Source organism: Oryctolagus cuniculus, chromosome 17 (assembly GCF_964237555.1).
Source record: "Oryctolagus cuniculus chromosome 17, mOryCun1.1, whole genome shotgun sequence".
Classification (NCBI taxonomy): Eukaryota; Metazoa; Chordata; class Mammalia; order Lagomorpha; family Leporidae; genus Oryctolagus; species Oryctolagus cuniculus.
In genome coordinates, this window is record NC_091448.1 from 46441842 (window position 1) to 46452139 (window position 10298).

The following is a 10298-nucleotide window of genomic DNA, read 5'->3' on the forward strand; positions in this document are numbered from 1 at the left end:
TTGATCCCAGCCACCTGGAACAATGTTGATCCTTGCGGCTGAGGACTGGAAGCTGAGCCGCTGAGCCCCGGCGCCCTGGCGCTTGTGTGTGCTTGGCGTGTGTGCCTCCAACAGATCCCACATACACGGGTACATTCGTGTCATTCCCTACAGGGTTAGCTATGGAATACTTTCAAGAAAATTTGGTTGCTGCTAAGTAGGCCTTAGGTGACTTTGAGAGGCTGCGATTTTAAAACCATGCACCCCACCAATTCTTAGCCGCTGTGTTGTGATGCGTGGCGCTGAAAGGTTGCCTTTCCCCGGCTGTATTCCGTGGAGCTCCTGGAAGACAGAGCCCTGTTCCCCTCCCTTAGTGTTGGGTTATTGGTCAGTTGAAGAAATTAGGGGTCTAGGGCCACAGCCTCTCTAGAGACCAAGTTGCTGATCTCAGGACAGGCGTGTGCCATGAGTCTCCTCCCAGCCCTGACAAACAGCTCCCATGTTCTGGGCATGGGAGGCTGGGACGGGCACTCAGAACCATGCCGAGAGGAGAGCCAGGGGAGTGGGCTTCTCGGCCCCAAGCCCCCCTTCCACGAGCAGTCGCAGGCACGTGGTCTAAGGGGTTTATTGATGCCCAGCCGTCCCCGCCCCCCTCCAGGGCACTGGAGAAGCACACTCCCTGCCAGGGGAGCCGTGCCGCTTCCCTAGCCAGCCTCAGTTTTCTTCAGCTCTTCCACTTTGGCCACGTAGTTCCTCATGGCATCCATCTTGGACATGCCTTTATTCTTGTTCCACGCCTCCCACTTGGCCGTGGCTTTCACTTCCGACGTAGGAGGCTCGGGGATGTTGCAGTCGCCCTGGGTGGCCTGTTTATAGAGGCTGTACAGCTGCAGCTTCTCCTGATCGCTCATGGGGTTCTTCAGCTGCTTCACGGCCGCGCACGCCAACTCGAACTCTACCTGGCACATTGCCATGCCTGAGGCGCGGCCCCTCTGGCCTTCCTAGCCGGCGCAGGAGCTGCGGGGGGAAGAGTTAGAAACACGTGAGGCCAGTAACGAGGTCTTGGCTAGAAAGGAAAGGGAGACGGCACTGTGTCTGTTCAGGTGTATGGTTTTTTTGTTTGTTTGTTTGTTTTGTTTTTTGACAGGCAGAGTTAGGGAGAGACAGAGAGAAAGGTCTTCCTTCCGTTGGTTCACCCCAAATGGCCGCTATGGCCGGCGCTGCGCTGATCCGAAGGCAGGAGCCAGGTGCTTCTCCTGGTCTCCCATGGGGTGCAGGGCCCAAGCACTTGGGCCATCCTCCACTGCGCTCCCTGGCCACAGCAGAGAGCTGGCCTGGAAGAGGAACAACGGGGACTAGAACCTGGGGTACCGGCGCCGCAGGTGGAGGATTAGCCAAGTGAGCCGAGGCGCCGGCCTCAGGTGCATGTTTTTATCAGTATGGGTGAACTGTGTGCGGGACATACCCGCGCTCCTGTCCTGCGGGACGGTGACTACGAGGCCGGGGGCTCCTGCACAGCACCGACTGGGACCTAGGAAGCCAGGTGGGTGGCCCGGCGGAGCACGCGGCGGGAGAGGAAGACCCCCGGAACCTGCCTGCTGGCTGGAGGGAGGCCTCGGGCCGGGAGGGGGCGCTGTGGGCTTGGCGGCCAAGGCGCCGCGAGCTCTCTGGTGAGGAGCGCGCGTGCGCGCGCAGCGGCGGGAGTCGGCGGCGAACGGCGCGAGAGCGGCGGCAGAGGCCGTGGGCGGGGCCTGCCGCCCCCCGCGCCGCCCATTGTGCGGTGGCGCCTGCGCCGCGCTCCTGGCTTTCGAGGGGGAGGGGCGGCCTGGCGCCCCCCGCGCCACCTCCCGCTTCGCCGCCATGGACCTAGGTGGGTGCCCCGGTTACGCTGCCCCGGGCCGGCCCGCGACGCGCCGCCTCCCGCCGCGCACGCCCGGCGGGCTCGGGCTCGGGCTCCTGGGGCCCTCGTGGTCGGGAGGGGCTGAGGAGGATCCAGGGCGTCCTTAGAGCGGGAGGGCGGCGGCGAGGCCGGGCGCAGCGCTCCTGAGCCGGCCTCCTGCGCCCTCCGGTCCCGCGTCGTACGTGAGAAGCGGAGCGGCGGTAAAGCGAGGTGTCCCGGGAGCGACGGGCTTAGCGCACGTGCAGGGGGCCATGCCGGCCTCGCTAGCTGAGCGTCCGCGGAGTTGCTCAGCGAGTTGCTCACCCACTGGCGTTCCCTGCCGGATAACGTGGGTGTGACGACACCGCGCCGCCCTCGCCGAGTGGCCGGGAGTAAACTTTGGGATCGCCGGGTGCGGAGTGCCCCTGCCGCGGGGCCTGGGCGGAGGCGCGCGGCTGCGGAAGCCCTGCTTTCTTCTGATCTGGGATCCGCTGGCTCAGTGCCCAGATGCCCTGGCACTCAGTCCAGGTCTCCCACTCGGGTGCAGGCACCCAAGTGCTTGAGCCATCACCTGTTGCCTCCCCCGGTGTACATGGTCCGGAAGCCGGATAGGAAGCGGAGCCGGGATTCGAACCCGGGCACTTGGGTCTGGGACGTGGGTGTCCCACTTGGAATATGGTGCTCTTTGAACCTGCCTGCCTGTTGGTTGAGAATCCTGGCAAGGTCTGGAAAAAAGGGAGGGAGGACCTAATAGAAGTCAGTGGCTCCTGCCAAGTGTCCCCACCTGTGGGATATGCCCTTAAACTCGGGTTGAGCCCGGGAGGCAGCTTGAGAAACGCTGATAGTAGTATGGTGTGGAGCAGGGTTTGAGTCTGTCCCCCAGCCAGCTCCTCGTGGTGGTGGAATGACAGATTGGGAAGGGGCATCCCTGCAGCTGTGGCGAATTTTTTTTTTTTTTTTTTTAAGATTTATTTATTTGAGGCTGGCGCCGTGGCTCACTAGGCTAATCCTCTGCCTGTGGCGCCGGCACCCTGGGTTCTAGTCCCGGTTGGGGCGCCGGATTCTGTCCTGGTTGCCCCTCTTCCAGTCCAGCTCTTTGCAGTAGCCCGGGAAGGCAGTGGAGGATGGCCCAGGTCCTTGGGCCCTGCTCCCGCATGGGAGACCAGGAGAAGCACCTGGCTCCTGGCTTCAGATCGACGCAGCACGGCGGCCATAGCGGCCATTTTGGGGGTGAACCAACGGAAAAAGGAAGACCTTTTTCTCTCTCTCTCTCACTGTCTAACTCTGCCTGTCAAAAAAAAAAAAAATTATTTATTTGAAAGGCAGAGTTAGGGAGAAACAGAGAGAGATCGTCCATTCACTGATTCACTCCCCAAATGGCGGCAATGGCTGGGGCTGAGCTAGGCTGAAGCCGGAAGCTTCTTCCAGGTCTCCCACGTGAGTGCAGGGGCCAAAGGACTTGCCCATCTTCCGCTGCTTTCCCAGGTGCATGGTGGGGAGGGCCTCAAACCATTAAGTCACAGTGCCACTGCTTTGTGGTGGTGACACCCTGAGCAAAATACCTGAACATCAACCTCTAAAACAGGAATAGTCCTCAGAAGGTTATTTTGAAGATTAAAAGAGACCTTCCATGTGTACCAGCTAGCACGGTGCCTGGTGTGCGCGGGCACTTAGCAAACATCAGAAGTGGGCACCAGTTAACCATTAGTGATAAAACACTTGGGTTTTTCCCAGTTGCTAACTGTTCCTGGGGCTTGTTCAGGGAGCACTTGGACATTCCTGTGTCTGTTGGGGACCACGCATCTGCTCTGCTGAGCTGATAGTGCGATAAAATTACACTGAGAAGAGTCACAGGTTGGCCGGCGCCGCGGCTCACTAGGCTAATCCTCTGCCTGTGGCGCCGGCACCCCAGATTCTAGTCCAGTTGGGGCACCAGTTCTGTCCTGGTTGCTCCTCTTCCAGTCCAGCTCTCTGCTGTGGCCCAGGAGGGCAGCGGAGGATGGCCCAAGTGCTTGGGCCCTGCACCCGCATGGGAGACCAGGAGGAAGCACCTGGCTCCTGGCTTCGGATCGGCGCAGCGCGCCGAGAAGAGTCACAGGTGAGGAGCCAGCATTTTGGCGTAGCAGGCAGAGCCACTGCCTGCCACACCAGTTCATGTCCCAGCTGCTCCACTTTCAATCCAGCTCCGGACTGATGGCCTGGGAAGAGCAGTGGGAGGAGACCCAGATGAAGCTGCTGTCTTCAGCCTGGCCCGGTGCTGGCCAGAGTGTTCAGTAGGGAGCATACTTTGGGGCTGTGGGAGAGCTGTGGCTGGAGAGAAGAGCCATTGCCCCAGGCAGATCCTTGAGCTCCTCCGCTGAAGGAGGGGGTCTGCCTAGGCGCGGGGGGCCTTCCCAGCCAGGGCGCGGGGGAGTCTCCTCCCTGGGCCTTCCGCCGCCCTTGCAGGGCTGTGTGATTCAGTGTTCCCCATTCAGCATCTTCTCTGCTGGCGTCTGCCCTGTGAAATGGTGAAGAGGTGCTCTTGGGGCTTGGGGGACTGTGCAAGGGCTTGCATCTCTGGGTCCTGGGAAGGGGCGGAGTCAGTGCTGGACAGTGAGCAGTGTTTGCAGTCTGAATTTAGTTCCTGGGCCCGAAGTAACGGACCTGATAAAGACCCGTGTCCTTTCATGTTTCTGAGCCGGGGAAGCACAGAATAGTGACCACACTCTGGCCCCCATGACAGTGGAAATGTGTGGAGAAACCATTCATTGGAGCATTTAATTAGCCCAGTGCTTCGTGTGGTTGTATCTTATAATCCATACGCATCCCTGGGAGATGGTATCAGGAAGTAGCAGCACCAGCCCGTTGCCAAGGGCTGGCTAGTGCATGAATCATTGGATTTTCACAGCTATAACATGACATCTATATTGTGCTCCCGTATTTGGAAGGCAGGCTCAGAGAAGTAATCAGTCCAAGATCACATTGCTTTGAGCCAGGATTTAAACCCGAGATGCCTGCCTTAATAAGTTTGTCAATTCATGGCCCGCTGAAGGGAAAACATTGCTTTTCTTACTCTAATGCTGTATGTTTTCTGTCAACCACCTGGTTTGCGCCACAGAGCCAAGTCTGAAGTAGCGCGTCTTCCCTGACTGGAAAAAGCCATGGGGGAAACTGTTTCCCTGGCAGGCAGAAGAGTGGTTGCAGCCTGTTCGCAAGGCTGCAAGAGAAAGGGGCGGGGCCGGTCTGCTTGCTCCTGGGCCGTGGCCTTTCTCGTGTCTTGATCATGACCGAGCTCAGCAGGCATGTCCTCTAATCAGACGTGGTGGGCCTGTGTGGTCTCTGTGTCTGAGCCCTGCTCGCCAAGCCCTGTGCTGGAGGGTCTAGCCTCACAGTCCAGCTGCTCCTTTTCCCACACTTGTGCTGAGCTCATGCACTGCCTTGGTTCCAGTGCTCTCCTCTGGACAGACACCCCCTCGAATAACATTTCTGGGCTGATCTTTCCTCCTGAGCTTCAACTCTGGTTTCCATGGCCAGAGGATACTGCCCCTGTGCAGGCACTTTTTTTTTTTTTTTTTTTTGACAGGCAGAATGGACAGAGAGAGAGAGAGAGAGAGACAGGGAGAAAGGTCTTCCTTTATCATTGGTTTACCCTCCAATGGCCGCTGCGGCCGGCACACCGCGCTGATGCACCGCGCTGATCCGAAGGCAGGAACCAGGTGCCTCTCCTGGTCTCCCACCTGTGCAATCACTTTTTTTTTTTTTTTTTTTTTTTTTGACAGGCAGAGTGGACAGTGAGAGAGAGAGAGAAAGGTCTTCCTTTTGCCTTTGGTTCACCCTCCAATGGCCGCCGCGCTGATCCGAAGGCAGGAGCCAGGTGCTTCTCCTGGTCTCCCATGGGGTGCAGGGCCCAAGCACCTGGGCCATCCTCCACTGCACTCCCTGGCCACAGCAGAGAGCTGGCGTGGAAGAGGGGCAACCAGGACAGAATCCGGCTCCCTGACCGGGACTAGAACCCGGTGTGCCGGCGCCGCAAGGCGGAGGATTAGCCTGCTGAGCCACGGCGCCTAGTGCAATCACTCTTAAAACCTTCCCTGTTCGCCTCTCTCTCATGTGTCACTGAAGACCTTTAGCATCCCTCCAACCCTGCTAGCCACAGCCAGCCCACCGTCCTCCCTCCCTCCCACCCGCGCTCACTACTTTGAGGCATTCTCACTGCCCCCGCTCTCACTCAGCTTCTCTCTCTGCAGGGCCTTTGAACATCTGTGAGGAAATGACTATTCTGCACGGGGGCTTCTTGCTGGCCGAGCAGCTATTCCGCCCCAAAGCGTTGGCAGAATTGACCAAGTCGGACTGGGAACACGTTGGGCGGCCCATCGTGGAGGCCTTGAGGGAGATCTCCTCGGCCACAGCACACTCCCAGCCCTTTGCGTGGAAGAAGAAAGCTCTGATCATCATCTGGGCCAAGGTTCTTCAGCCCTGTCCCGTCACCCCCTCTGACACGGAAGCTCGGTGGCAGGAAGACATATTCTTCTCCGTAGGCAACATGATTCCTACCATCAACCACACGGTTCTCTTTGAGCTGCTCAAGTCCCTGGAAGCATCTGGACTCTTCATCCAGCTCCTGATGGCCCTGCCCACCACCGTCTGCCGTGCAGAACTGGAGCGCTTCCTGGAGCACATGGCCATTGACACTTCTTCCAAGGATGTGGCCTTCTTCCTCGACGTCTGGTGGGAGATGATGAAGCACAAGGGCCCTCAGCAGGACCCCCTGCTCTCCCAGTTTAGGACCATGGCCCATAAGTACTTGCACCCTGCAGACGAGTTCTCCCACCCTCCAAAGAGGTTTAAGTCGGACCCAGATGTGTGTCCCACCATGCCCTTGCTGGCCATGCTGCTCAATGGGTTGAAGCAAATCCAGAACAGGATCCTGGGCCTGGGGATGAAGTGCTGTGCGCTGGCCAACCTGGCTGACATGCTGACCGTGTTTGCGCTGATGGAGGACGACCCCCAGGAAGTGTCTGCGACCATGTACCTGGACAAACTGGCCACGGTGATCTCTGTGTGGAATTCGGACACGCAGAACCCGTACCACCAACAGGCGTTGGTAGAGAAGGTCAAGGAGGCGGAGCGGGATGTCAGCCTGACCTCCCTGGCCAAGCTGCCGAGTGAGACCATTTTCCTGGGGTTTGAGTTCATGCACAGCCTGCTGCGGGAGTGGGGGGAGGAGCTGCAGGCCATGCTCAACAGCAGCCAGGGGACGAATTACGACAGCTACCGGCTGTGTGACAGTCTGACGTCCTTCAGCCAGAACCTGAAGCTCTACCTGGACGCCACCAGCCTGTCCCCGGAGGAGAGGCGGATGGTGTCCGAGCTGGCGGAGTGTGTCCAGGGCTTCCTGAGGAAGACAAGCAGGGTGCCAAAGGACAAGGGCTCTGAGGCCATCATGGCCTCCATCGCCATGGCCATCATTGAGCAGAAGATGGAGCGCCACATGGAGATGTGCTACGTCTTCGCTGCGGAGAAGAAGTGGGCCTTCTCAGACGAGTGGGTAGCCTGCCTGGCCAACAACAGGGCTCTCTTCCGGGAGCCAGGCTTGATTTTAAGGCTGCTAGAAACGGTGGTAGAAGTCACCGCGAGCAACAGAATCATCCCTGAATCTCGGATGAAACAGGTGATCCACTTGATCCTGGAATGTTACGCAGACCTCTCACTGCCAGATAAAAACAAAGTCCTGTCGGGCGTGCTGCATTCCTGGGGGCGCAAGGGCCTCTCTGAAAAGCTCTTGCCTTACCTGGAGGGTTTCCAGGAAGACCTCAATACGACTTTTAACCAGCTCACCCAGGGCACCTCGGAGCAGGGCTTGGCCAGGGCTGTGGCTTCCGTGGCCCGCCTGGTGGTGCTGTACCCGGAGGTCACAGTGAAGAAGATGTGCAGCATGGCCGTGATCAACCTGGGCACCCACAGATTCCTGGCTCAGATTCTCACCGCCTTCCCCGCCCTCAGGTTCACGGAAGAGGAAGGGCCGCGTTCACCCAGCACTTTCGTGGTGTCGTGCCTCCGAGAAACTGTCTGGACCAAGTTCTCAACACCCAGAGAGGAGAAGCAGTTTCTGGAGCTGCTGAGCTGCCTGATGAGGCCTGTGAGGCCCCCGGGGATCCCAGTCGCCGCCCTTCTTGAGCCGGACGAGGTGCTGAAGGAGTTTGTGCTGCCCTTCCTGATGCTGGACATGGACGAGGTGGACCTCAGCCTGAAGATCTGCCTGCAGACCCTCGAGGCCAGCGCGTGCTTGGAGGACTACTGGCTCCAGACCTGCTCCCCGTTCCCCCTCCTCTTCAGCTTGTGCCAGCTTCTGGACAGCTTCAGCAAGTACTGGCAGCTGCCCAAAGAGAGGCGCTGCCTCTCCCTGGATGGGAAAGACCTGGTGATCCGTCTCCTGGTGCTGCTCTGTGACACTGTGTCGGCCAACGCGGACACCTTCTCCCCAGACACCTGGGGCAAGTCCCTGTCCTGGCTCCACCGGAAGCTGGAGCAGCTGGACTGGACAGTGGGCCTGAGACTCAAGCACTTCTTTGAGGGCCACTTCAAGTGCGAGGTGCCCACCACACTCTTTGAGATCTGTAAGCTTTCTGAGTCTGAGTGGACCTCCCAGGCCCACCCAGGGTATGGGCCGGGCACAGGGCTTCTGGCCTGGATGGAGTGCAGCTACGTGTCCAGCAGCGTCTCGGAGCAGATGCTCTCCCTCTTGGTGGTGGACGTGGGCAATCCTGAGGAGGTCCGGTTGTTCAGCAAGGGCTTTCTGGTGGCCCTGGTGCAAGTCATGCCTTGGTGCAGCCCCCAGGAGTGGCAGCGACTTCACCAGCTGACCAGGAAGCTGTTGGAGAAACAGCTCCTCCATGTCCCCTATAGCCTGGAGTACATTCAGTTTGTTCCCCTGCTCAACCTGAAGCCTTTTGCCCAGGAGCTGCAACTCTCTGTGCTCTTCCTGAGAGCTTTCCAGTTTCTCTGCAGCCAGAGTTGTCGTAATTGGCTTCCTATGGAAGGCTGGAGCCACGTGGTCAAACTCCTGTGCAGCAGTGTGACCAACCTCCTGGACTCCGTTAGGCTGATACAGTCAGTTGGCCCTTGCGCCCAAGGCCAAGAGCAGGACCTGACCCAGGAAACCCTGTTTGTTTATACCCAGGTGTTCTGTCATGTTCTGCACATCATGGCCATGCTCTACCAAGAGGTCTGTGAACCGCTGTATGTGCTGGCCTTGGAAATCCTCACCTGCTATGAGACCCTGAGCAAGACCAACCCTTCCGTCAGCTCCCTGTTACAGAAGGTGAATGAGCAGCGCTTCTTAAAGTCCATCGCCGAGAACATCAGCCCGGAGGAGCGGCGCCAGACCCTGCTGCAGAAGATCAACAGCTTCTGACGTTTGCAGGCAGGAAGGAGCTGGGGCCCGCCCCAGGGGTTCTCTAGGGGCTGCGGCCAAGAAGCAAGGCTTCGCAGTTCCGTGAAATTGTACACAGGATTAAAAAGTATATGGCAATAATGGTGTAAAGGAAATAGTTTCATACTTATTTGTAACAAACTATAATAAAATTCTGTTAAAGTTTCATCTTGCCTGAGTCTGTCTCAGCAGGGATTGAATGCACGGCTGTAGGCAGAGACTCCGAGATGAAGTCCCGCTGGGAGGAACTGGGCAAACAGGCCCACAGGTGAAACCAGGTGGGGAAAAATACTGCAGGGTGTGTGTGCGCTCTGCGCACTGAGACCCTCTGCAAGAGACGTTTCATTAGTAAATTTCACCAAGTATCTCAGAGCAGCCCCTGGGAAAAAAGTCTGGTCTACCCTGGCTCTGCCTCTGGCCGTGTGATTTATGCACCCAAGAGGCCAGCACCATTGTAAAAGGAGAGGACTGGACCAATAAACACTTTGAAGTGTTAGGGGGCAGATTAATGGCCTCACAGAAATGGGTGCCTTCTGGGTGGATGCCTGCCCTGGAGCCTTCCCTCGGTGGACCCAGAGGGGGCTGTGTTCAACCTAGGTCAGGAAAACAGAGATGTGTTTAAAGGACAGGGGTGATTATCTTCTGGCTGGGGTGGGGTTGTCACGGTTTTGATGAATGAGTGGGAGCAGAGAATAGTGTGTCCAGGAGCGTAAATATGAGAATTGAAGGTGTCCAGGGTATTATTATAGGACAGGCAACAGCTGGCTGAGGAGATGTTTATTTCCGGAGACAGAGGGAAAAGGTCATGTCCTATCACCTGCCTGTCCATACCTTCATTCAAAATTGGCATTTCTCAGGTTAGTTCCCCAGCCCCTGCTCTGTGACCAACAATTAGGCTTCCACCCTCAGCTCCAGTGGGACTCACCCATGAAGAGAAGGGCCTAAAGTTACAGGTGACCACTCAGCGTGGACTCCGGGAGACTGTATTCGCGGGGTGTTGAATCACAGGAACATGCTGGGGTAACGTGG

At 58.0% G+C, this 10298-nt stretch overlaps 2 protein-coding genes across 4 annotated transcripts; one reads left to right on the forward strand and one right to left on the reverse strand.

The window, feature by feature from the left end:
- Window positions 1-588: 588 nt before the first annotated feature.
- LOC100359324 (diazepam-binding inhibitor-like 5) lies at window positions 589-1718 on the reverse strand. 2 transcript variants are annotated; one of them, XM_051824575.2, is made up of 2 exons: window positions 1575-1718; window positions 589-996 (listed from the first exon to the last, which is right to left on the reverse strand). In XM_051824575.2, the coding sequence occupies exon 2, from the start codon at window positions 951-953 to the stop codon at window positions 684-686; it is 270 nt and encodes an 89-aa protein (XP_051680535.1). In that variant the 5' UTR covers window positions 954-996; window positions 1575-1718; the 3' UTR covers window positions 589-683. The 2 variants fall into 2 exon arrangements, with proteins under 2 accessions (XP_051680535.1, XP_002718938.2); XM_002718892.5 differs by having other exon boundaries at window positions 1445-1692.
- On the forward strand, window positions 1717-9435 carry GEMIN4 (gem nuclear organelle associated protein 4). 2 transcript variants are annotated; one of them, XM_051824569.2, is made up of 2 exons: window positions 1717-1849; window positions 6085-9435. In XM_051824569.2, exons 1-2 carry the CDS (start codon window positions 1840-1842, stop codon window positions 9249-9251), a joined length of 3177 nt encoding a protein of 1058 aa, XP_051680529.2. In that variant the 5' UTR covers window positions 1717-1839; the 3' UTR covers window positions 9252-9435. The 2 variants fall into 2 exon arrangements, with proteins under 2 accessions (XP_051680529.2, XP_051680530.2); XM_051824570.2 differs by lacking the exon at window positions 1717-1849 and adding an exon at window positions 2811-3956.
- The last annotated feature ends 863 nt before the right edge of the window (window positions 9436-10298 follow it).

Coding starts and splice junctions, on each gene's coding strand:
- LOC100359324 (XM_051824575.2), bottom strand. CDS start 953: ATGGCAATGTGCCAGGTAGAGTTCGAGTTGGCGTGCGCGGCCGTGAAG.